This window comes from Rhineura floridana, chromosome 5 (genome assembly GCF_030035675.1).
Source record: "Rhineura floridana isolate rRhiFlo1 chromosome 5, rRhiFlo1.hap2, whole genome shotgun sequence".
Classification (NCBI taxonomy): domain Eukaryota; kingdom Metazoa; phylum Chordata; class Lepidosauria; order Squamata; family Rhineuridae; genus Rhineura; species Rhineura floridana.
The window spans coordinates 113,296,220-113,324,077 of record NC_084484.1 but is presented as its reverse complement, the minus strand read 5'-3'; the positions used below and the strand labels follow the sequence as shown (position 1 = coordinate 113,324,077).

General features: G+C 40.3%; 1 protein-coding gene and 1 pseudogene across 6 annotated transcripts in view; one reads left to right on the top strand and one right to left on the bottom strand.

The window, feature by feature from the left end:
• USP25 (ubiquitin specific peptidase 25) overlaps positions 1-27,858 on the top strand; it is a 102,483-nt gene that overhangs the window by 25,314 nt on the left and 49,311 nt on the right. For all 6 annotated transcript variants that reach the window (XM_061627911.1, XM_061627910.1, XM_061627913.1 and 3 more), the window contains 4 exons: positions 2,121-2,198; positions 3,985-4,129; positions 12,230-12,353; positions 15,191-15,353. In XM_061627911.1, coding sequence (XP_061483895.1) covers positions 2,121-2,198; positions 3,985-4,129; positions 12,230-12,353; positions 15,191-15,353 — 510 coding nt within the window. The remainder of the gene's footprint in view (positions 1-2,120; positions 2,199-3,984; positions 4,130-12,229; positions 12,354-15,190; positions 15,354-27,858) is intronic.
• Positions 2,421-2,539, bottom strand: LOC133386272 (5S ribosomal RNA; annotated as a pseudogene).

The following is a 27,858-nucleotide window of genomic DNA, read 5'->3' as shown; positions in this document are numbered from 1 at the left end:
AACATGTTTTATAATCGTATGCTGTAATCCACACTTGTTTGTATTTTAAATGTGGTTTTATTTTGTTGTAAACCGCCCTGAGAGCTTGTTGCTATAGGGCGGTTTAAAAGTGTAAATAAATAAATAAAATAAAATAAAATGAAAGGCTTGTTTGTTTATGTTACTTTCAGACATGCTATCCCTTCTCTCTCCCTCTTTCTGTCAACAGATTGCAAAATGTATATATTAGAGAGAGTAGCTGTTGGCTTTTAAGTCTTATTTAGTCGGAGCTGTGCTAGATAGCCTAATGATAGGTTTTAAGCAGTACTCTATCTAAACACTTAAGGTGGATTCCAAAGAGTCTTGCAACTGAGCTCCAGGTTGCAGTAGATTTTATTTAGTTTTTTAGCAGCAGTCCTCTCTCCCAATGCCACATAGAGAACTGCTTTTGAAATAGATGAGACTTTTGCTAAATGAAAAACTTTAAAATCCTACTTGGTTATCTGAAATCCATTGTGTGACCTAAAGTAACTCTTGGGATCTGGACTTAGATTGTAGCTAAGCCCTACTATTATACTGCCGAACTTGAGTTACTCTGTGGTCAGATAATCTTTAGGTAAGAGCCTAACAATGAGCACTGCATGTCATTCCTTAAGTGTATTTGTATAAGGGGACTGTTTTTCCAGAAGAACTGTAATAAATTTGTCACATAGCCGTGCTTTGTTATCTGGTGACATCAGCAGCCTTGCAAAAACTGCAGCTGGCCAGTGTGAATTTGTCATGTTCACCCCATGAGGTTTTAAAATATAGTATAAAACTGCAGGCACTTCAACCAATAGGACAGATAAAAATCCAATTTTAAGTGTTTCCATATCGGCCACCCACCTTTTTTTGTGCTGTAATATTAGGCAATTTCTTCTTTTTAGGCACATGGATTTTAGAAAACTTGTATATAACAATGTCCAAAATACTTAAGGAGGGAAACTGTGTATATAGGTACTTTCCATTTGTATTTATTATTGAAACATGTTTTAAATATATTTTTATTATCTCTGTGTACAGTACTGTAATGGTTTTTACTGTACTCTTTAAAAGTTGTAGACTGTTTTGATGTTTTTAAATGAAATAGTGTTATATAAATATATTTGTAAATCAAAATAAATAAATGGACATCTGATCAATTTAGAATGCTCAATGCCACAGTTGATGCATTCTGTGAAACCAAAGGACACTGTATTACAAGACTCAGATGTGTTTTTTGTTGTTTTTAATGTTGTGAGCCACTGTGAGTATTGTTTTCATAGTGGAAAAGTAGGATATACTTTTAAGTAACCTTCTCTGGGCAGTTTTTATTTTTCTTGCTGAAATATGCAATATGATTTGATACTATTTTGTTTACTGTCTTAAGTTACATCATATTTGAATTCGAAATATGTGAACCAAAACTAAAGCACTTGTTTATTTTTACAACTTTCCAGCACTATTTTTTTTAGACTTTCTGGGTACTTGATAGCATCCATTCATTTTTAATTTGTTGTCTTATGATTTTTTGAATTTTGGGAATAAGACTTAAAAACCAGCTAGAACAAGGGTAACCAACTTCTTCCCCTCAAGATATTGTTGGACTTCCATTAGCAGTCCCAGCCGGCATGACAAATAGCCAGTGATGTTGGGAGCTGTAGGCCAACAGCATTTGGAGAGTACCATGTTGACTATCCCTGAATTAGCTTCTCTACATAACGGGAGATTTGTGGGCTTAGATAAGAACGTTCTATATTGAGACGAAAGTGATTACAGTTATAGCCATAGCCCATGCTATCACATGAGTAGATTGTGTAGTGTTGTTTTTGTGTTAATGGTTCTAATGTGCACTTTGAAGGCGTGATTCTAAAATGTATAAAAACATGAGAGGTCTGAATTGAATCTCTGTTCCCTAATACCTTGGTTCTCACAGAGGAAGTCCTTTCTTTCGTCTTCAGCTTATATGTGTTCCTCAGGCTGTCCCCTAACATGTTGTTTTAAAGAAAATAATTGTTTTAAAGTAGAATAAAAATTTCACAAATCATCTTTTCACTAGCATAACGGGTTTTGTCTTGTTGCCATAATTTGTCTTGTGCTTGACAAGCTTTTTAATTTTTCAGCACCAGCAGACATTTCTGAATCAGCTAAGAGAAATCACTGGTATCAATGACACCCAAGTACTGCAGCAAGCCTTGAAGGTATAGTGGTTTTCAAAGATGACTCTGTTATATATCTGTCTGTGTCTAAATTAGGTTCCTTCTGATTGGAAAAGTTTTAACAATTGCTTTAAAATCATATATGGTTGTTGTTGTTGTTATATGCCTTCAAGTCGATTATGACTTATTGTGACCCTATGGATATATTCATAGGGTTTTCATGGTAAGAGGTATTCAGAGGTGGTTTACCATAGCCTTCCTCTAAGCCTACAGCACCTGGTATTTCCAGGTGGTCTCCCATCAAAGTACTAATCAGGCCTGACCCTGCTTAGCTTCTAAGATCAGACGAGATCGGGCGTGTTCAGGGTAGTTTGGCCATAGCTATCATATATGTAGGAGATTCAGATAACAAAGTATGATAAAGAACTATTTTTAAAAACAATTATTCCTTTATATCTTGCCTTTCTTCCTTCAGTTATGAAACTGAAGGCATAGTGTGTATGTACTTCATACATGATCTCATACAGGCATTCATCAGATATAGACCTGCTTAGCAAGCAAGTTGGGAAGCTCATGTGCCATCAGACCATACCCTGTGGTCTAAGAAACATAAGGGCCTTTTGAAGTGGTTCAACATGCCCATAAAATACTTTATGTAATTAAGAAATACTATGCATATAGAGCATACAGTGGTAAAAACATTTGTTTCATCTACCTGAGACGTTGACCTTTGCCTCCACATGGCCAGTTATGCAAAGAGAAACACAGGTGAGAAAAGATATCTTGGGTTAGGGTTAAGTCTGCACATTCCCCCTTGCTCGCCTATGCCTACACAATGCCAGTCAACCTCAACATCCTCCCACCTCTTGCTGTTTGGAAAAACATGTTTTTTCTTACTGTCTCTCCTGAACTTGAGAACAGGGGAGAGAAGATAAGTCTCAAGCCTATGTGGCTTGCCTTGGACATGAATCTTATCTGCCTCATCTATGTTCTTTAGCTTTTGGCAGGCCTTGCTGCTCAGCTGTTCTTTTTATCAATTGTAAGCTGTTTCAGTCATAGATTTACTACTTGAGAATGTGTTAAAAAAAGAAAGGAAAAAAGTAGAGTAATCTCAAAACATTTAAGCCAAATATATGAAAAAGGTATGATTTCCTTTCAAAAATAGCAATCTTGTAGGACTGCTTGTTCTGCTGGTTTACCTAATACTTGCTATATAGAATGTCTGTTGTGAGCTTTAGCATGAGTGTTATCAAATTATTATCCTTGGAGCTGGCAAAATATTTCAAATTTTAAGACATCAGAATTGCTTTTAAGCAACAGGTTTATAGGATGGGGGGGCTGCAGCTCAACAGTGTGTGTGGGGGTTAATATTCTTCAGGATCAGATATAGCTGCATGGAGTGGCTAGGATTTACTACCCTGCTTAACTGCATACTTACTTCAGATTCAGCACTGAAGTTGCAAGTTAGTCTTAAATTCATTTTGCAATCAGTTGACTCAAGGAACCTGTACACTATGCATATTGTCTAATTGGAAATTAAGTGTTTTTAATTTCTATTGGTTTTGCAGTGGTAGAGGGTTCTGCTGAAATCAGTTGGACTCAAAAGTACTTAGCTTTAGTTAGATTCTATCCTAAATCTATCATCTTCCTTACTGATACTTATCTTATATATAAATGACGGTATAATAAGCTTCCAATCATAACATTGTATGTATTATGTACAGTTGTAACATGAAAGTCACTTAGACATGATGTTGAGAATTGGCTATGTACAAACTGGTTGTTTATAAAATAGCATACTGATAAGTTTATTCTGTTACATTTAAAGGATAGCAATGGGAATTTGGAGTTAGCGGTTGCTTTCCTTACTGCAAAGAATGCTAAGATTCCTCAACAAGAAGAGACAACATACTATCAAACAGCACTTTCTGGCAATGACAGATACATCAGTGTAGGCAGCCAGGTAGATACAAGTAAGTGCCTTTTCTCTGTGCAACTGAAGATCAACCAAACTATAAGGTTGGTCAGAAAAATCTTGTTGCTCCAGTCTGATACTTTACATTAATTGTTTCCTTTATGCCTACAGATCTTGGAGATTTTGTTTTAAATATAACTTTCAAAAGGGTTTTAAAAAGTTAGTCAATTGTATTTTTGGTGAAGACAGATGTTACAGAAAATACAGTGGTCATACATGAAGTTCTGAGCCTGTTTCAAGATGCTGGTGTTGATTTTCATAGCCTGTTGAAAACATTTTAGAGATCACTTTTGCCATATAAAACTTTTATATGAAAGGAGGCTCTGAACAGAGTTTCTTCTCTTAAGAAAGTTAGAACAGAACTGCTAAAGACAAGACCCATTAGAGCCATGGCCCCATGATTCTGCAATATGTTCCAATCTGTGGTCCACCAGTCCTTATTTTCTGATGTTTTAAAATTGAAAGGGAAACCACAAGCATTTAGTGGAGGTAACTGTATCTATTCACCATCCTTGTATGAAGAGTAACATTAATATCTGGTTGTTAATTGTTTCATTATCCTGGAAAATTGCTGACAGTATCTTTCGAGCTCTATCTGTGTACTCTTAGAAATGCCTCCAAATGGATGATTATTTCATAATATTAAGCAATAAAGCATGATTGTTTAGTGAAACTTAAGAAATCATAAAAATCATCTAAATATATATCTGCCCTATATTCTAAGGCCTGTTCACCTGCTATACAGTAGTGTACATGAAGCTTTCCTCTGATGAACACCCCTGCCTATTTTGCTGTCTGTACCCAAAAACCTTACGGCATGCAAATGGACTCACTGCAGTGCAACCCATGTTCAATCAAATAGCAATCCATATAAATTTTTTTAAAAGTCAGACTGTAACCATTTCTGTTTGGAATCCATGTGTCCCAAAGCAATATACTAAAAAACTGGCAATTTAGCCAAATAATGCTGCATAGATTTAAAATTAAAAGTTAATATATTCTTGGTTTTAACAAATTATAGTAGTGTAGAGTAAAGCTAATGTACCAATAAATATGTCTGACCTGTAATATTCATATATAATGCTAACTAAATGTGAAGCACCACACACGGTACATTTCTAAGCATTAGACCCCAACCTTTTGTTAATCCAGAATTGTATTTTAATTTTGTGTTCTTTTGGGTTGCTACATGTTAATGTTATCATTATTGTGACAGGTGTGAGAACTCCGTCTACTCCCCCTCTCCCTTTTGCAGAAAAACTTGTTGTTCAGGAATAAGGAAAGGGAAGGGTTTATATACATTGGGAAGGGCAGTAGAGTGTGACCTTGACTCATTTTGGCAGATTCTGCATGTTTAACAATGGGTAGTAGTGTCTGATTTGTCGTGATAGTGTTCTTGTTAAAATAAAGGAAATGAAAGAATAATGCCTTGGAACACACCTAGGATAGCAGACAAGCTCTAAACTGTATGGTGGCAGCTGCTTAAAGCCATCCTGTTTGTTAGCTCTAATACATGAAGTGTTCCAACCTTGTAGAAAGCTGATTATCTTCATCCTCCAGATTTTTCATGACCCAACACAGATTATTCCAGATTTCCAAGCAGTTTTGGGAGCATGGCACTGTTGGACTCACTAGACTCTGCAGATGACTGGCTTTCCTATATGTTATTAGCAGCCATGTTGGCCATTAGTGACCACCGTATAATATGATCCAGTTCATACATACACATCCCAGCTTATTAGACCAAGATATGCATGAGCTGTGTGGCCGTACATTCTGTCTTGACATCAGCCCCTTCCCTCCCTTTCCTGAGCACTGCTGCTGAAGATTACTTGGGAAAATTAATCATAGTTCCTCATTATGTCCAAACCAGGAACCTATAGTTACTAGGTTCTGAACAAACCAGTTGGTTTGAAGTTGTTTTCAAGTAATAACTGAGATGTGTTCATTTGAACTGATTACCTGATGTGATTTAAAAAAAAAAACACATGTAGGAAATATATGTACTTATACTCTGGGGAAAATGTTTTTCTTCACTGGCTGTATTGGATCATTATCCACCTTTCTCCTTCAGCCCTCCTCTCTCCCCTGTTCCTTTATCCTGTTGCACTTTAGTTTTCTTTGTGGAAATCCTGGTTTGCATTAAGGCAGTGCTTCCTATTCCCTGTTTTATCCTGGTGTATCATGGTTTATTAACTGTAATTCCCCAGTTCAGATTTAATGAGGAATCTTGAAGATCTTTGTGCTGAAACCAGCATAAGATGAAGTGGTGGTGGGAGCATGCGGCCACAACGCTCATTCATAGTTTCATAAATTTATTTTATTTACAGTGCCTTGCAAAAGTAATCAGACCCCCTAACCGATGCTGTCATATCACTGAATTACAAATGGTACATTGTAATTTCATTCTGTGTGATATTTAGTATCAAAATCAATTATTGTAAGGTGACATTGGTTTTATGTTGGGAAATGTTTGTAAGAAACATAAAAAACTGAAATATGTTGCTTGCATAGGTATTCAACCCACACACATTAATATTTGGTAGAGCCACCTTTCGCTGCAATAACAGCTTTAAGTCTTTTGAGGTAGGTATGTACCAGCTTTCCACACAGGGTCGGAGGGCTTTTGGCCCATTCTTCTTGGCAGATTCGCTCGAGGTTGGTGAGAAGCATCCCCACAGCATGATGCTGCCAGCGTCATACTTCACTGTCATTCATTTTCATTGGCGATCACTCATGGCAGAGTAAGATTGTCTTCCAGGGTAAGGTCTTTAACAGTGGGTCTGTAAGTGACTGTGGAGGCCAATTCTGGATCCACACGGCCTCCCACAGTGAGGACATAGGTTTCCAGATGGAAGATGGTCACAATGAGGATTTGCTTGATGTGCTTAGCTTCTTTGTCCCTTTCACCCTGTACTCGTGCTTCTTCAAAGTCCATACCTTTGATAATGGCCAACCTCCAATTGGGACGCTCATGGGCCAAGGCTTCCATGTTCTCTATGCTCATGTTACATTTGTTTAGATTAGCTTTGAGGACATCTTTAAACCTCTTTTGCTGTCCACCGATACTCCGTTTTCCATCCTTAAGTTGGGAGTAAAGTAGCTGGTTTGGAAGACGGTGATCAGGCATTCAAACAACATGGCCAGTCTAACGAAATTGATGTTGGAGGATCATTGTTTCAACACTGCTGGTCTTTGCTTCTTCCAGTACGCTAACATTAGTTGGCCTATCTTCCCAAGTAATTTGCAGAATAGAGGCAAAAAGTCTTCCTTCAAAAAATGGAAGTCTTGTCTGAATGAAGAAAATAAAAAAGAACACAAACTCTGGCAAAAGAAATGCAAGAAGACAATAATGGATGCTAAAAAAGAATTTGAGGAGCACATTGCTAAGAACATAAAAACCAACAACAAAAAATTCTATAAATACATTCAAAGCAGGAGACCATCTAGGGAGACAATTGGACCCTTGGATGATAAGGGAGTCAAAGGTGTACTAAAGAACGATAAGGAGATTGCAGAGAAGCTAAATGAATTCTTTGCATCTGTCTTCACAGTGGAAGATATAGGGCAGATCCCTGAACCTGAACTAACATTTGCAGGAAGGGATTCTGAGGAACTGAGACAAATAGTGGTAACGAGAGAGGAAGTTCTAAGCTTAATGGACAATATAAAAACTGACAAATCACCGGGCCCGGATGGCATCCACCCGAGAGTTCTCAAAGAACTCAAAGGTGAAATTGCTGATCTGCTAACTAAAATATGTAACTTGTCCCTTGGGTCCTCCTCCGTGCCTGAGGACTGGAAAGTGGCAAATGTAACGCCAATCTTCAAAAAGGGATCCAGAGGGGATCCCGGAAATTACAGGCCAGTTAGCTTAACTTCTGTCCCTGGAAAACTGGTAGAAAGTATGATTAAAGCTAGATTAACTAAGCACATAGAAGAACAAGCCTTGCTGAAGCAGAGCCAGCATGGCTTCTGCAAGGGAAAGTCCTGTCTCAGTAACCTATTAGAATTCTTTGAGAGTGTCAACAAGCATATAGATAGAGGTGATCCAGTGGACATAGTGTACTTAGACTTTCAAAAAGCGTTTGACAAGGTACCTCACCAAAGGCTTCTGAGGAAGCTTAGCAGTCATGGAATAAGAGAAGAGCCTCTTGTGGATAAGGAATTGGTTAAGAAGCAGAAAGCAGAGAGTAGGAATAAACGGACAGTTCTCCCAATGGAGGGCTGTAGAAAGTGGAGTCCCTCAAGGATCAGTATTGGGACCTGTACTTTTCAACTTGTTCACTAATGACCTAGAATTAGGACTGAGCAGTGAGGTGGCCAAGTTTGCTGACGACACTGAATTGTTCAGGGTTGTTAAAACAAAAAGGGATTGCGAAGAGCTCCAAAAAGACCTCTCCAAACTGAGTGAATGGGCGGAAAAATGGCAAATGCAATTCAATATAAACAAGTGTAAAATTATGCATATTGGAGCAAACAATCTTAATTTCACATATACGCTCATGGGATCTGAACTGGCGGTGACCGACCAGGAGAGAGACCTCGGGGTTGTAGTGGACAGCACGATGAAAATGTCGACCCAGTGTGCGGCAGCTGTGAAAAAGGCAAATTCCATGCTAGCAATAATTAGGAAAGGTATTGAAAATAAAACAGCCGATATCATAATGCCGTTGTATAAATCTATGGTGCGGCCGCATTTGGAATACTGTGTACAGTTTTGGTTGCCTCATCTCAAAAAGGATATTATAGAGTTGGAAAAGGTTCAGAAGAGGGCAACCAGAATGATCAAGGGGATGGAGCGACTCCCTTACGAGGAAAGGTTGCAGCATTTGGGGCTTTTTAGTTTAGAGAAAAGGCGGGTCAGAGGAGACATGATAGAAGTGTATAAAATTATGCATGGCATTGAGAAAGTGGATAGAGAAAAGTTCTTCTCCCTCTCTCATAATACTAGAACTCGTGGACATTCAAAGAAGCTGAATGTTGGAAGATTCAGGACAGACAAAAGGAAGTACTTCTTTACTCAGCGCATAGTTAAACTATGGAATTTGCTCCCACAAGATGCAGTAATGGCCACCAGCTTGGACGGCTTTAAAAGAAGATTAGACAAATTCATGGAGGACAGGGCTATCAGTGGCTACTAGCCATGATAGCTGTGCTCTGCCACCCTAGTCAGAGGCAGCATGCTTCTGAAAACCAGTTGCCGGAAGCCTCAGGAGGGGAGAGTGTTCTTGCACTCGGGTCCTGCTTGCGGGCTTCCCCCAGGCACCTGGTTGGCCACTGTGAGAACAGGATGCTGGACTAGATGGGCCACTGGCCTGATCCAGCAGGCTCTTCTTATGTTCTTATGTTCTTATGGTGTTTATAGATGGTCCATGTTTCACAGGCGTACTGTAAGGTCGGTAGTACAATGGCTTTGTAAATAATCATTTTGGTCTCCCTGCAGATACCTTGATCCTCGAACACTCTCCGGTTAATTCGGAGAATGCGGCACTCGCAGAGCTCAGACGATGCTGAATTTCAGCATCGATGTCAGCTTTTACAGAGAGATGGTTGCCAAGATAAGAAAAGTGATTAACATTCTCCAGCGTCACACCATTAAGATGGATTGATGGTGCTACAGAGGGATTGGTTCGCACGTGCTGATGAAGCACTTTGGGTTTTTTGATGTTAAGCGAGAAGCCAAGCTTTCCATATGCTTCTGCAAAGACATTTAGGATAGTTTGAAGATCTTCCTCTGAATGTGCGGAGACTACATTATCATCGGCATATTGAATTTCTACGATGGAGGTTGTAATTACCTTAGTTTTTGCTTTTAGCCTACTGAGATTAAAAAGCTTTCCATCTGTTCAATATGTGATTTCCACGCCAGTGGGAAGTTTCCCCTCAACAAGGTGTAAAATCATGGCAATGAAAATAGCAAATAAGGTCGGAGCAATGACGCATCCCTGTTTGATGCCTGATCCCACTTTGAATGGATCACATTGAGAGCTATTGTTATCCAAAATTGTCGCCTTTATGTTGTCATGGAGGAGTCGCAAAATATTCACAAATTTATCAGGGTATCCAATTTTCAGAAGGATGGTCCAGAGAGCAGTTTGATTTACAGTATCAAAGGCCTTAGTCAGATCAATAAACACCATATACAGAGGTTTGTTTTGCTCCCTGCATTTTTCTTGAAGCTGTCGTGCAGTGAAGATCATGTCCACTGTCCCCCCTGGAAGGGCAGAAACCATTTTGGGATTCAGGGAGGATGTTTTCTGAGATAGGTAGGAGGCAATTTGTGAGGATCCTTGCAAGGATTTTACCTGCGGTAGCTAGAAGAGAGATGCCTTGGTAGTTCCCACAATCTGTTCTATCACCTTTCTTGAAAAGAGTGATAATTATGGCATCCCTAAAGTCTTCCGGGATCTCCTGCCTCATCCAGATTTTTTTGATGAGCTTATGAAGTTGTTGTGTAAGTTCAGGCCCACCTTCTTTAAAGACTTTAGCAGGAATCCCATCAGGCCCACTAGCTTTGTTATTCTTCATTTGATTAATGGCTTTACTGACTTCATCCAAATTAGGGGATACTGCAAGCTCATCTCTAATTTGTTGTTGTGGGATTTGCGAGAAGACCTCACCAGTCACGTAAGAGTTACGATTAAGGAGGTCGTGGTAATGCTCTTTCCAACGCAGTGCAACAGACTCTTTGTCACTGTACTTCACCGTAAGGATGGTGTGGCTTGAGGCATGGGCAGTGCTAGGTTTGTGCCACACCTAGCGCTTTGAGTTTTGGCCAAAAAGCTCTATCTTGGTCTCATCTGACCACAAAACATTTCCCCACATTGCAGCTCGGGCACTCTCATGCTTTCTGGCAAACTCCAGGCATGCTTTCAGAGGATGCTTTTTGAATAAAGTTTTCTTGCCACTCTTCCATACAGGCCAGTGTTATGCAGAGCTCTTGATATGGTTGACTGGTGCCCCATTACTCCACTCCCAGCCACTGAACTCTGTAGCTCCTTCAAAGTGATTGTTGGCCTCTCTGTGGCTTATCTCACAAGTCTCCTTGTTTGAATGCTGAGTTTTGAGAGACGGCCTTTTCTTGGCAGTGCCTGGGTGGTGTGATGCAGCTTCCACTTCCTGATTATTGATCCAACTATGCTGACTGGGATATCCAAACACATGGATATTATTTTGTACCCTTTTCCTATTCTGCACTTGTCTTACATTATCTCTCACTTTTGTAGAATGCTCTTTGGTCTTCATTTTCCTTCAGACCCACAGCCTGACCAATGATTCTTCAACAGTGGGTTTTTTATCCTGACAATGTGACAGCAACTTTAAGGGTTCACAGGTGGAGGCCAATGGTAAGGTAATTGTGTCCTCGATAGGGCAGTTTCTTTCATTTGTGTAAATTGGGAGCTTCCACAGTACAAGGGTTGTACATGCAAGGAACATGTTTCAGTTTTGTATGTTTCTTACAAACATCTCCCAGCATAACACCTTACAATAATTGATGTTGAGTTTCAGTGTTTCAAAATAAAATATCATACAGAACTGCTTTGTTTTGTTTTGTTTTTTGCTAACTGTTATGTTATGATGTGGGAATCATCTTATTTTATAGTTAGTTAGTGCAAATGTTAATTGTTATTTAATTTTGAGAATTGTTATTTAATCTTGAGAACTGTATTATTTTATTGCTGTATTATGTTTTATTGATGTATTACGTTCGTGTTGTTTGTAAGCCGCCTTGAGGGCCTTTTGGCCAGAAGGCGGGGTATAAATTTAATAAATAAATAAATAAATAAAATAAATAAACAAAATTGCAGTGTACCATTTGTCATTCAGTAATATGAGAGCATTGGTCAGAGGTCTGATTACTTTTGCAAGGCACTATATAAAATAAGTCAGGGATTATGAAGACATGGATGATTGTCTGAATATGACCAATGTTTCAAAGTCAGGGAAAATAAGAATAGTTCAGTGTTAGGGATGATGGAATGTTGAGAGAATGAAGAAGCTAGTCAATATTGTTATAATTTTGAATCATCTGCAGTGGGCTTGCTTTTTAATCTGTTGCATTTTTAATTTTGAGAAATATAGTTTTTCCTTTCAGATGTGATTGATCTCACAGGAGATGATAAAGATGACCTTCAGAGAGCAATTGCTCTCAGTTTGGAGGAATCAAACAGGGCATTCAGGGAGACTGGCATAACAGATGAAGAACAAGCCATTAGCAGGTAAGCAAACTGGTTGTATGATGAGAAATATGTGTTAAAAAGAATCAAATAGACCTGTATTGATTTTCCTTATGAATTGTAAGTTTCACTTATATTGCTATACTGCAGATGGTCTCATTTGTTTTCTTGAGTGTTACTTTGTTGGGCTGTGCTCCAAATATTAAAAATTACTCCTCATAAAAGTTCATGTGTTATAACTACCTATTTTTGTAATTCTTCAGAGAAGAATGTGTGAAAGGGAATTTGACATTAAACTTTAACTGTCACTTTTCAATATATTTCAGGATTAAAAATTATTATGGCTCTATGCATGGCAGCTGCATCCAGCAATTGGCTCTCCCAAGAGCTGGAAACTTTTGCAGGCTTTAACTTAAAGTAGCATTATTATCTTCAGAATTAGCATGCCTTGGATCCATTGAAATCAGTAAAATTAATTATGTATATGATAATAAATTGCGGTACCAGTAATGTAGTTTCAGACCAGGGATGGCTATCCTGTGGCCCTCCAGATGTTGCGCTACAACTCCCATCATCCTTGAGCTTTGGCCATGCAGGTTTGAGCTGATAAGCACTGTGGTTAAGCAACATATAGAAAGCCACAGGTCAGCCACCCCTACTTTAAGTTGTGGTCGCCCACTGCCTGCTCCACTTATTCATTCTTGTTCTCCTCTCCTTCCTCCAGGCACATCTCTGCTGTTAATATTTTCCTTTACCCCTGTGTGTGTTTCTCTTGTTCCTCACCTGCAATGCCATCATAAATGGATTTGGATAACATCAGATAAATGTAATGGTATACCAAGTGGTGTACATTCTGCCTGAGTGTAGCTACAGTCAGAAGATTAGCAGCTAGTCAGTGACTAGATAGCCTAGGGCAAAATCAAAAAGCATTTGATAAATCTGTTAAAAGAAAGGCTCTACTTGTTTTTTTCTTCTGTTATGAGGGATTTTTTTTAGTACGACTTGGAGCTTGGAAAGAATACACTAAAAGAGAATTTTTTACTGCCTACATTGTGCTTAGCAGAAAGAAAGGGATACTTCAGATGCTCTTTATCTCAGAAGCCATTAACAGCTAGAGGGTAAAATGAAATCTACATTCTAAAGTTTGGAAGGTCTTGAATTACTATTTCACATTTTTAAAATTTCTAAATCATCCAAGTCCTTATCTGTACTGAAGTTCGTTATTGATTTCTTCATAGGAGAAATACATCTGAAATACTAGAAGCCTCAGAACACTTCTCATCTTACATTATGAGAGGACTGTCCATTTGTCATTCCTGATGTAAAATAATAAGTGGAAGAGATTTATACCAGTGTTGATTCTTTATATTTCGACTTCCTACTTTATGTGGTCTGCGTACCTATATCTGAATTGCCAGTAGATACGAGTATGCTTATCTAGGTTATCACTAATGAAGCCTAAGAATGCTCCTGAGAAAATGGCAAACATTGCAGCCCAGTAAAATGGTCTGTTGAAAACAGGCAGCTATTTACTTTTTTATTATAGCTCCCATAATTCATCCTTTCAATTTCAAAAAAATGTTTCTTAATTTTATATGCATGTGCCTGGAAGTGTGTAATGGTCCTAAACTATAAAGGTGGCTTGTATCATTAGTAAACATGATTCAAACTGAGGATACAGATATAGTCTGCTGAGTGCTGATGTACCCCTATTGGGAATTTCAGTGTCTCTTGCTTAAATAAGTAGTGTCTATATAAAGGAAAATAGGGTTTGGGAAATTCACCTTGCAACTCTGTTATGATAATCCTATGGTAGGAATTTTGATTTGAGGAGCCATGTACCCATGTGTTGCTGTATATTTTTAACAGTTTGTCATTGTCATTTTCCAACACATTTAGCATGGTAGTCAATGCTAGTCTTACTCAGAGTAGACCCATTGACGTTAATACACGACTAAGGATCATTAATTTCAGTGTGTCTTCTCTGAGTAAGACTTAGTTGAATTACAACCTTTAGTGGTCTTGCCCCCATCAGGGAACAATTCTGTGTTAAAAAATGTGTTATTTCATGCTTGATAACATGGATTGGATACGCAGTGTGCTCTGTGTATTGTTAAAATTGAATGTATTAACATTGCACTTTAATTTTAGGTTAAATCAAAAACAGTTGTTTAAACATACTTGCAAATTTTAATTTTCAAAAAGAATGGTGATGGTTGTATTATACCTATATAACACTAGACATCGATTATTATTAACAACAAAGAAGCTTGTGACACCTTAAAGACCAATATGTTGATTATGCTATCAGCCTTAGTAACCTTTTGGGCCTCTGTTCTGCATTCTCCCTTGGTTTACCTTCCGGGGACCACATGCTAGCAATGGGTCTGGCCAGCCCACGTATGTGTGTACTCCCAGGATGCTTATATGCAGATCAGCTGTTGAGAAGGGGTTATAGTTGGCTCCCAACTCAACAAAGGACTGGTGACCAGGGAAGGGGGAATTTGCATCCACATCAGGTGATGAGGTTTAAAGCAAGTATTTTTACTACATTTTTCTCTTTTTGCTGCTGCTGCTGCAAAACATGGTGGATTGTTAGAGGGCCAGAAAAATTTGCTTGGGATATGGCATAATAAATATGGTGTTATTTAAGTTGCCACACGAATTTATTGTTTTTATTGCTATAGGCTAACATGGCTTCCCATTCTAGAAATTATTTTTAAGGGCAAAATGCTCAGTTGCTAAATTATTATTTGTTGTATGGAAAATCTGCCCTGATGTATCTTACATTTTTGAGCTGTTGTCTTTCCTGTTATACCACGATCTCAACATACTGTTGCTTATTTTGCATTTTCTCATTATTTCATTTGATTTCTAAGAGTTTTAGAAGCCAGCATAGCAGAAAACAAAGCAAGTCTGAAAAGGACACATCCAGAAGTGTGGAATGACTCTCCAAATCCATATGATAGAAAACGTCAAGATAATTGTCCAGTGGGATTAAAAAATGTTGGCAACACATGCTGGTTCAGTGCAGTTATTCAGGTAAAGGATTTATGCACTTTAAAAAAATCGAACCATGGTTTGTACTTGGCACTTACATATACTGGAGATATAAGTGTGTTTTAACACAAAAATAATGCTATGCTGAAACTTGAATATGAAGAAGTAGAAAACTTGCAGTGTTTCTTACATTTAACATAATGCCCTAGTATTTCCCTCTACGATGCATGTGCATTTTAGAATTCATGCCAAAGAAAACTTGGCTGTTACAAACGGAAACATGCTTTAATAATGAACAAATTGATGAATTAGCTTGGTTTTCTTGCAAAAAGAATAAAAGACCTTATAAAAACATTATAAATATATTAACTCAGAGGCTATATAGATTTTGTAAAAAGTAAAAAGATTACTCTCATGCACAATAATTCCATGTAAAACTTCCCTGAAGCTACAGTCTGTTACTTCTGACATCATTTCAGATGCCACCCTTTGGGTTAAAACCTGTCACCCATCAGTAGAATTGCGGCTTTTTCAGTGATGGTTTCTGGTTTATACAGTTCCCATGGAATGAAACTTTTAGGAAGGCCACAAAATTGTTAATGTTTTGTAAAGCCTTTGACCTGTAGATCACTGGAAGTTAACAGTTTTTAATACTGCTTCCTGTTGCAAAATACTTCTGCATTGTTGATTTTTAAAGTATTTTTTTTATAATTAAATTGCGATAAACATTTAAAATAATAGACATAAAATGTGGCTGTCACCACAGTCTTAGGTGGTAAGCGGTGGTAGTTGCATACCATAACATTGCAGCTTGGCTGTAGCATGGCATGACTTAGTTGCTTCGTGACTTCCGTATGCACATTCACAAGGCTTGTATCCCATCCATTTTTGGTAGCAACTTTTGAGACTCTTTGATACAACTGCAGCATGTGATGAAGTATGTCCTTGGCTATAGATATATGTGGTCCTTTTGCCTATATGTAATCCTTCCACTCTTCTCCCTAGTGGTGCTGTTCAAATGGAGGAGAACCAAATAACTTCTCAAAGCCTAGTTTTCCCTAACATTTACAATAGACCTCATTTCCAGTATTTGTGTATATCCGGGTAGTGGAAACTTAATCTTGTCCAGATACTTAAAAACTGATTTTTGTCTTGTTATGTTGTATTAATTACAACCAATATGCAACTTTATACTTTATAGAAGTATTATATTGGCTGCTATCTGCCATATACATGGTACAAATTAGAACAATAATTATCTTCTCAAAATTTGCTTTAAACTTCCAAGTTTGACATATTACAATTTTGTGGTGATAGAAATACATACTCTTATGTTTATCTACAACCAGAACAGATTATGTTTCATCTAACCATCCTGGTTTACTTCATGTGGGTAAATTTGGACATTACCTACTACTGTATTTATTTAACCGCAGCACTGATAGGCTCCTTAGGTTGCATCAACTGTGTGACAATATTTCAAACTTCCCATAGGGAAATCTGACACATTTTAATAGAGGTCAGCAATGTGTAATGCTACCCTTCATTAATCAGTGACGTGCTGTGTGGAATAGTACTAAGATAAAACAAAAACAAATCTTAACTACTGTTACAAGTTTCCTTTTGAAAACTTGCCCTAATGGAAGTTTACAGTGCAGTGCAATGCAGTGCATGTCCACTCAGAAGTAAGCTCCATTGGATTCAATGGAACTTATTCCCAGGTAAATGTGTATTGGATTGCAGCCTTAGTTATATTGATGTTGTCTTTTTATGGATCATTCCTTTTGTTTTTCACCACTTGCATCTTGAGCCAAAAGTTTATTTTTGTTCAGTTGGTATATTTTTCATATGCCAGAAAGCAAAGTTGTTTTGAACGTTCTGTTAGACCATGTGGTAACACAAATGTTTTGAAACAATCTTTTCTGAAAACTTAACTTTCACATGGCATTCATGCATGACATTTCATGGCTGAATAGGAAATTGGGATTCCATATCTAGCCATTTATTTACTTATTTAATATATATATAAAACTGCACTTTTGAAAAACACAGTATTACAATAACATCAATCACATCATTATCAATTTCAGCAGCGCACCTACAAGTGAGCACTGCTGAATATGAAGATCCCAGTTTCTTTCATAAGTCATAATAAGATCACCTTCTAAATTTTTCTAGAATTTAAAATTATATCCCATGGTTTATTTACCCATTTACTATTTCAATTTACTCTCCATCTTATTTTGTTCTACATAGTTGTACAACCAATAAGAGTAACTCATCTTCTGTGGACAGCAGAATTTCTTCAGTAACTAGATAAAAAAGTTCTGGCATGAATTTCGTTGACTCTTTTTTCAAATGATAGAAAGGAGGGTAAGAGATTGTGAGCCAATGAGGGCACTTCAAATCATGGCTTGGCAGTCAGCTCCATGACATCTGGATTGAATTACTGGCTCTGATCAACACTAAGTACTCTCATCAGTAACTGGCTTTTCCTTTCCAGTGGGATATCTTCAGTTTAACAATTAAAAAGAAGCATTTCTGTTGAATTTTAAATGATGAAAGCACAACTGCCCTGACACAAATATTTATTTATTTATTTATTTATTATTTGATTTATATCCCGCTCTTCCTCCCAGCAGGAGCCCAGGGCAGCAAACAAAAGCACTAAAAACTCTTTAAAACATCATAAAAACACCTTAAAATCCATTAAAACAAAACAACTTTAAAAACATTTTTTTAAAAAGAGAAGTTTTTAAGAAAACACATTAAAAAGCAATTCCAATACAGATGGAGACTGGGATAGATCTCAAGTTAAAAGGCTTGTTGAAAGAGGAAAGTCTTCAAAAGGCACCAAAAAGATAACAGATATGGCGCCTGCCTAATATTTAAGAGGAGGGAATTCCAAAGGGCAGGTGTGGCCACACTTAAAGGTCTGTTTCCCATGATGTGCAGAATGGACCTCCTGATAAGATGGTATCTGCAGGAGGCCCTCACCTGCGGAGCGCAGTGATTGACTGGGTATATAAGAGGTAAGATGGTCTTTCAGATATCCTGGTCCCAAGCTGTATAGGGCTTTGTACACCAAAACTAGAACCTTGAAGTTGACCTGGTAGCAAATGGGCAGCCACTATATTGTGTGTATGTATGTATATGTGTATTGTGTGTGTTGTTCAGGAAAACAAATGTTTAAAAATATCCGTCTTGATTACTTTTCCCACAACACATTTTAGGATCCTGCTATATGTAATCAAGGCTGGACTTTGTACCTATTATTATCATCATAATCATTATTATTATTGAGTTGAATGCTGTGGAGGAGTACAGTCTGCAGGGTGAGCCTGTGGCTCCCTGATACATTTCATAAAAATAAAAATTAAGCATGGTACATTAATTTGGAATAATGTCACTATAACATATTACCTTTCACACATACATAACTTGCATCCTCCCTAACGCACAAAAATGTGCACTTTAGCTTTAACATTATGGCAACAGAGTGTGTGTGTTCAACTAAGGAGATTCATAACAAATAACGAGAAATGTACTGTACTGCTCACTCCAAAAATATCACACCATACTGATACATATGACTCCTTCTAACTGTTCCTTTACTACTTTGGTTGTGTAATGTGTAGCATTCGTAGAAGAGATTCTGTAGTAATCAAGTGTGTATAAAAAGTATCAACCAAATGGGTTATCTACACAACTTGGAAAATTTCCTCTTGAGCAAGTTGAATTCACAGATTGACGTTACTTGCAGGATTGTCCAAGAGCAAATTGTATGGATGATTCATTTGAATAAGACATTTTAATGTCTGTATAATAATTTATACTAACATTGTCAGTGGCCATTTTTTGTGTTGCATCCTTGAATCCATTACTGGAAACACACACACACACAAACAGGGAAGGCATAAGCAGCATATGTTCCCTGTCTCCCCCACCCCCATGTCTTCTGTGGTATCTAAAATGCTATTTGTAGGTTTAATTGTACAAGTAAGATTCAGGATGTTAGCCCTACATGCAGTGCAACAGTAGAATGTGTGAAAAGAAAAGTGCAAGTCTTAGTAATGTTTGAAATGCTCTCAAGGCTGCTCCCTCTTAATTCAAATGTATTTAAGGCTGCCTTCCTTTGCACAATTACCCAAGAGTAAATATCCTTTAATTTAATGGGATTTGGTTCTGAGTAAACTTGTAAAGGTTTAAGTTGCATGCTTAACTACTTTAAATCATTTTCCTGTTCCAAAAAAGCAATGTCCCCTTTTTTCAACTTTGTGCTAGAACTGGTGTGTTGCTAGGAAGTTTTATGTATAGTTTGTCATGGCTTTTGAGTGTAGACTTACTTGGCAGAAAGCAGCAATCTCTAAACCAGGAAAGTGAGACAAATTTGAAATTAGTTTTGTAAAACTGGGAACTTTGTATAAATGCATTCAGAAAAAAGGAACAATACTAAATACTCTTTAAGTTTCATATGCTGAAGAGTCAAAAGAACCGAGCATATGAGGACTGCTGGATATAATGATACAGCCACAAAATGGCTGTATACTATAGCTAGCATTAATTTTTCACATTATACCATGTTTAATTGGAAATACCTCCATCCCATTCTGCCACTTCCTATAAGCTCATTTCGGAACAAAATCTTACAAAACGTATAGTTCTGAACTCAGAAAGGCTTGCTTAGCAACCCTCTAAATTTTCTTGGCGATATACAAAACAGAAAATACAGAGTTCAGAGTCTTAAACAAGAATAAAGAAATCCAGGCCGCTGTTGGACTTTTTTCTGTCAGTGGTTGCATAGTTTGTTGAAATTAATTAAAAATCAGCCATTGTATTGCCTGAAGTTGAGGGATTCAGACTCGGCTGTGACTTTTTCTCATTTTATTAGATACATCCAAAGCAGTTCACCTCATTAACCTAACTGCTCTTTCTAGGAACTCAGCTCTACTCTAGCTCTAACTAAGTATGACTTCGCGACTCTTAACACATTTAATCAGCAACTGGGTTCACCCCTTGAGTCCACTTAAGTAGGCTTGGATCACGCGCACAAACGAAGAGTCCACCTCAGCTCAGTCTGTTGAACTTCCTGCCTCAAGCGCAGGGTGAAGGTGGTTTGATCTCAGCTTCCCCTCCAACAGGGGGAGTGCTAACTGTCAATTCGGGGGTGGGAAGCTGGGAAGCACTTGGCTGGGAAATGTCTGATGTGCAAGTTTGAATCTGGTGGTGGTGGTGGTGGCGGCATGTCCAGCTGGAGAGTGTCAGACACACCAGGTGGTGATTCCACAGGGGAGTCAGGAGCTGAGGGGGCTGACCTGTTAAAGACAGAGGCTGGGCCACCCTGCGAGTCCACCATGCGAGTCTACCCTGCTGTCTGCCCCCTCTCCGGGTTCCTAGTCCAAGTCCATCCTGTTTCACGCTCGTCTATCCACCCCCTCCCTGCATGGCTCCTGACAGCCATATTCACAGAGGACCTGTAATCCTATTGTTCACCTTGCCCCATGCTCTGACCTTCATTTTCTGCAGTTTATTTATTTATTTATATCTAGCCCTTCCTTCCAGTAGGAGCCCAGGGTGGCAAACAAAACTACTAAAAACACTTTACAACATCATAAAAACAGGCTTTAAAATATATTCAAACAAAGCATCCTTAAAAACTTATTAAAACAAGCTTTAAGAACATCTTTTTTAAAACAGGTTTAAAAACATGTTAAAAAGCAATTCTGTCGCAGACTCTGGGGTAAGGTCTCTACTTAAAAGGCTTGTTGAAAGAGGAAGGTCTTCAGTAAATGCCAGAAAGATAAGAGATGTCACCTGTTGAATATTTAAGAGGAGGGAATTCAAAAGAGTAGGTGCCACTACACTAAAGGTCAATTTCCTATGTTGTGCAGAACGGACCTCCTGATAAGATGATATCTGCAGGAGGCCCTTGTGACGTCCTTCCCTGGTTCTCCCTGTCAGGTTCCCACCTGCATGTGGCTACTGCCTTTCACTAGGCACCACCAGGGATACCACCAGTCCGGACCGTCCTTCATATGGTTTCTCACTCCGCTCTAGCACAGATCTCACTAGATCCCCCTGCTAGGCAGCACCACCAGTCACGTCCTATAACCAATACTCCCAGAGACTTTGCCTGAGTCTCTCTCTAGCTGGTTACTTTTGTGACTGCGTGCTTATGCTGTTCCCAACCCCGTTGTATCTTTATAGATAACGCATACAACTCTGGGTTGCTCTGGATACTTGAATTGTTATTATTCCACCGCTGCCACCATTAGATACTGTTTCTGTTCAGCCTTGGTAATTACCTTGCCCTCCCTTCTGGTATGTATATCCCCCAGCCAAGGATCAGGCCTTTGGTAAACCAAATAAGTATTTATAAATATCAGAAATAACAAGATTAGTTTTAGAATGTTTCACAAGCATATGGTTTCATCTATTCCTGTTTTGTACTTGACTTATTATTAATCAGAACTCCAACTCCCTCTTTCTCCACACTCCTGACCTCCCCCCTCAAATACCTCTTTCTCCACACTCCCAACATCCACCCTCAAACACCTTCTTCTCCACCCTACTACCATCCACCCAGATTCAACTGTCATTCTTCCATTTATACTCCCAGCCATTCAAACGCTCAGCCAATCATCCAGCATTCTACTGCTCATGTACTCCCCCCTCCTCTTTCACTCCACTTACCATATGTCTTCTATATAAACAGCACTTACCATATTTACACTATAAGCAGGAACATCACAGCCCTCACCTGCAGAGTGCAGGGATTGATTGGGTACATAAGGGGCAAGACGGTCCTTCGGGTATCCTGGTCCCAAACTAAGCTGTATAGGACTTTACACCAAAGCTAGAACCTTGAACTTAGCCTGGTAGCTAATAGGTAGCCAGTGCAATTATTTCAGCAGTGGGGTGACATGTTGGCAATACCCTGCCCCAGTGATTCGGACCAACCTCAAGGGCAGCTCCACATAGAGTGCATTAAAGTAATCCAGCCTGGAGGTTACCAGTGCATGGATAGCAGTGATTAGGCTATCCCGGTCCAGAAACTGTTGCAGGTGTCTTACCAGTTGCAGCTGGTAAAAGGCAATCCTAGCCACTGAGGTCACCTGAGCCTCTAGTGATGAAGATGGATCCAGGAGCACCCCTAGACTACGGACCTGCTCTTTCAGAGGGAGTACAACCCCATCCAAAGCAGGCAACTGACCAATTATCTGAACTCAGGAACCACCAGCCCACAGCGTCTCTGTCTTGCTAGGATTCAGACTCAGTTTATTGACCCTCATCCAGCCTGCCACTGAGTCCAGGCAGTGGTTCAGTGCTTGCACGGCCTCTCCCAATTCAGATGTTACAGAGAAATCGAGCTGGGTATCGTTAGGGTACTGCTGACACCTCACCCCAAATCTCCTGATGACTGCTCCCAAGGGCTTCATATAGATGTTAAATAGCATGGGGAGCAAGATCGTACCCTGCAGCACCCCACAGAACACCTGCCAGGGTGCCAAAGACAATCGCCAAATACTATTCTCTGAGAGCGACCTTTGAGATAGGATCAGAACCACTGTAAAACAGTGCGTCCAATACCCATCTCACCAAGTCAGCCCAGAAGGATACCATGGTGAATGGTATCAAAAGCCGCTGAGAGATCTGATAAGGACAGCAGAGGCATACTCCCCCTGTCCTCATCCCTATAAAGGTCATCCATCAGGGTGACCAAGGCCGATTCAGTCCCATAACTAGGACTGAACACAGAGTGCAATGGATCAAGATAATTGGTTTCATCAAAGAGTACTTGCAGTTGCTGCTCTCCATCACCTTCCCTAAAAAGGAGGTACTTGCGATCGGGCAGTAGTTATCGCAAACCAATTGGTCCAGGGTGGGCTTTTTAAGGAGAGGTCGGATCACTGCCTCTTTCAGGGAGGCTGGAACTAAATCCTCCCGCAACAATGTGTTGACCACACCTTGGATCCACACACACACACACCCGGCAAGCTTTAATAAGCCAAGAAGGGCATGGGTTAAGAGGATACGTTGCTGGCCACATCGTTGCAAGCACCTTGTCCACATCATCAGTCTGCATCAACTGAAACCGATATCAAGAAATTGTAGCAGACGTTGCATTGGACAACTCACTGGTGACCGCACAGGAAATGTGAATGAAGCATCAAGATTCCTTCGGAGTCAGGCAGCTTTACCCTCAAAATGCCTTGTGAACAATTCAGTGGGCCTGTTAAGGGTCTAGAATTCCCATTTCCTGGAGTTGATGTCAAAAGATCCCTGATAATATGGAAAAGCTCCACTGGAGGGCTACTTGGGGATGCTATGGTGGCAGGGTAGTGGGCCTTCTTTGCCGCTCGCACAGCCACACAGTAGGCATAGTCATGATGTTTTATTTGTGCCTGATCTGCCTCACAGCACTTCTTTTGCCACTTGCACTCTAGCCATCGTCGAACCTCTTTCATTGTCCTTAGGTCACTAGTGTACCAAAGTGCAAACCGGGCTCTACAATGCCAGAGAGGGCTCTCGGGGGCAACCGTGGCAAGAGCCTGATGCACCTCACTGTTCCACAGTGTGACAAGAGCTTCAATGGGGTTACCTGCTCTGTCTACTTGGAACTTCTCCAGGGCATTGAGGAATCCAGTGGATTCCATTAGTTCTGGGGCAGACCATTTTAATCTGTCCACCCCACTTGCAGGGGAGGATCGGAGCCGTAAGTCTAAACTTCAGCAGGAAGTGGTCTGATCCTCCCCCCAAATCTCCAGACCACCCTTCCTCCATCTGGAGCAAAAACAAAGTCCTATGTGTTGGGTTGGTGACAACTTGAGACAGCCCTATGGTTGTCATGGAGGCCATGAAGTTCCGAGCTGGAACAATAGAGGCAGCCAGGACTATTGTTCTGAGCTTTTCCAGTACCACAGCTGAGACGTCCTCTGCCAGCTCTGTCAGAGAAGCTGCCAAGCAGCAGAGTGGATGGTACACCAGCAGCAACCCTAGTTTACTGTCTTCTTGGCATGACACCAGGTGTAGGCCCTCACAGCCAGCTCCAAGACAGAGTGGTTTCCTGATGACAGAGATGGAAGTTCTGTAGATCACAGCAACTCCAGCTCCCCATCCCTGCAGCCTGTGCTGGTGTTGCACCGAGTATCCAGGTGGGCAAAGCTGGGTCAGATCAACTCCTCCCAGCTCACCCACCGAGGTCTCGGTAATGTACACTAAATTGGTACCTTCATCCACAATCAAATTATGGATGAGTGTGGTCTTACTGTGTAAACAACAACACCACACAGGTCAGTCACCACAGCAGATGAGCAATGAGGAACCTGTCCACGAGAGGCCTGGGAACAAGGAACAAAGCATAGATAGCCTTTCCTTCATCCTTTGTAGTATTTCACCACCTCCCCATGGCTATATCTCTGTCTACCCATTGTCACTGAAATTGGGGTGGCATCACTCATGTTCCTCCTTACTAAGACTCCTCGTAAACACCTGTTATGGACCCAACAAGAGCCCACCAACAAAATCTACCTGGACCAGTTATCCCAGTATGCCTCTGAGAGAATTGGGAACGGTCAAACCCACTCAATATTGTTCACTCAGGGTACATCTACTCCCCCTGTCTCACACCCACGGAAGGCCAGCCTTTTGCCAGTTGCAGACTCTCACTCTGAAGGCATCTGGCAACGTTCACCTATTGTTCAGTTCACTGCACAGGCTCTCATCCTGCACAAGAACTACACATGCACCATTTCCCCTCCCCACTAACAATCTCCTGTAGATTGGTTAAAGTAAGAGAAGGGGTAGCGCCCTCACCCTTGGGACTCCCTAAGGGTCTACCCAACGGCTGTCGGGCTTTTATGCCCCCTCACCCACCCTGGAGCTAATGAAGGAGGCTGAAAGATTGACTGTAGCCTCTCTCTGAGAGTCAGGAACAGGCAGGGAGTCCCAGTCCTTGCAGCACTTACCAGGGATAGCAACTCAGAGGAGCGAGCAAGCAAGCAAGCACCCAGATGCTCAGGTACTCACTCCCAAGGCAGGTCTTCTCCAGTCCCCCAGTGCTGCAGCTGTTAATTACAGTTAATTACAAACCAGCCATGCGCTTTTTTAATTTAACAAAATTTACATTGGAGTCTATGATAAGCACAGGCATGGTCAATAAGAACCAACTGTCAGTGTTCTAAAAGCCAGACTACCAGCTGTTTGGCTTGGCTAATTAGGCGGGCATGCTCATGCCAGACATTTATTCCACTTTAAAGAGTCATGGCTTCCCCCAAATAATCCTGGGAAGTGTAGCTTGTGAAGGGTGCTGAGAGTTGTTAGGAGACTCCTATTCCCCTGACAGAGCTGCAGTAGCCAGAGTGGTTTAACAACCAGCCCCTCTTCCCAGAGATTTCTGGTGATTGTAGCTCTGTGAGGGGAATAGCACATCTCCTAACAACTCTCAGCACCCTTCAGAAACTATACTTTCCAAGATTCTTTGGGAGAAACAATGACTCTTTAAAGTGGAATAAATATCTGGTGTGGATATGGCCAGAGACAGGTTTGATTTAAATTTGGGTGGGAGATTACATGTGCCTGCTGTAGAATAAAAAGATGGGGTAAACCCTGAAAAATAATGACATTGTTAACAATGTTTTCCATTTGGAAAGGGGCTTTCCCTCTGACCAGGGTCCACCCATCTAATCTCTCCACCCACTACTCTTTCGCCCTTCCCCCCTCCAGTCCCCCTCCTCCCCCGGTCCGTTTCAGCTATCCTAAGCATGATTACACAGGAGTAAATTACACAGGAGTAAATTCCACTGAACTCAATAAGCATGCAAAGGATCAAACTTGCCTTCCCCTCCTTCCGCCTCCCCCTCTCTCCCATCACTCCAGCTCTCTCTCCCCCCTCTCCTCCTCCCCCTGTGGTCAGTTTCACCTATCCTAAGTATGACTGCAGGGGAGTAAATCCCATTGAACTCAATAAGTATGCAAGTGATCAATCCATTCTCAGCAAACTTGGCACAGGATCTCCCAGATTAAAAAGCAGTTAAATTTAAAGGCACGTTACCAAATTCTTCCAAGCTACACAGGAAGTGGATCGCACTGTGAAAGACCAACCCAATTTGTGTTTGAATTTTTACAAATTTGTAGGGCAGTACAATATCTCAGAGAGGAAGTCAGGTCTCCTGCTCCCCTGGTGCATTCATTACAGGAATACCCCGCATTAACGTACGCAATGGGTCCAGAGCGAGTACGTAAACCGAAAATGTATTTTAAAGTGAAGCACTACCCTTTTTCACTTGCGCTGCCACTGTTCCACCTCTCAAAGCCCCGTGCTAAAGCCTCTGCTGCTGCACCTCCCAGCTGATCGCGATCGCACCTCCCAGCTGATTTGCGGTCGTGCGATCGCGTCTCTCTACCCCCCATGCACCGAAAGAACAGGCCATAACCAAAGGTTAAGTGCCCATTCTTGCGAAGCAAGCGTACGTAAACGGGAATGGTGCTACTGTAAGTATGTCTGTACTTGCGAGTGTCCTTAAAATGAAGGTCCGTATTGCGGGGTATTCCTGTATAGCTTCCCAATTTCCTGGCTTTTCAAGTTTGATAGAAATACCTATTGACTATAGGTACGTTCTTAAACTGCGGGTTTTTTTTTTCCCTATTAGTGAATATATAACATGTGACCAGAAGATACATTCAGTTCTGGTTAAACTGCATTTGGAGTGCTCTGTAGTAATGAGCTTGTTCTAAAGAAGGCTGTATTCATTGCATTCTCCATATTGAGATTTTCACAAACAGCCTTAGCATGGTGAATGTTACATACCAGCAGCCTAAAACATACATTTCACAGAGAGTCTCCATTCCAGTGTCTGCCGTAAACATCTGCTGGTGCTATTCAGAGACTTCATATATTAGTGGGAGGTTGCATGGTTATTCACTCCACTGGTACAGTTGCAGATGGATTCTTCATATGGAGGGTTTAAGAACTTCCACCTGGAGAGTGAAACATTTAGACTAGTTCTGAGGTTTTTTTAAAATAAGAAACAGTCTATTTTTTACAGTAAAGGGATAGGTATGCATGTGAGATACTCAAGAACGCACAGTTGCTTTGCTATGAATTATGAACATAATTGTCTCAGTCTTTATTGTTTTTTCCAAAGCCATTGTGCGTGGTAGCAGTTGGCAGGACAGGGTGGAGCGGCGTTGCTTACCTGGTGTCTCAATACCGGGGTTGCTGCTCGTTACCAGGAGTGCTGGGGAGATCAAGGATGCATTGGCTGAGCCAATATGGCACTGCACCAATCTCCCCATTGCTGCACCCCTCTCTCTTAGTAACTGGTAGTGACCCCAGCATTGGGAAGCCATGTAAGCAGCCCTGCTCTGCCAACCACTATTGGTTGTACGGATAAATTGCAAACCACTTTTGGCCAACTAAAATTATGTTTCTGCAGTATTCAAATTTGCAAGTGTCATGGCACCTGTGAAGGCCTTTGATGATGCCACCAGGTGGTAGTCCAGAATCTGAGCTTTCATTTTTTTTTAAAGAAGTGCTTTGCCTTCC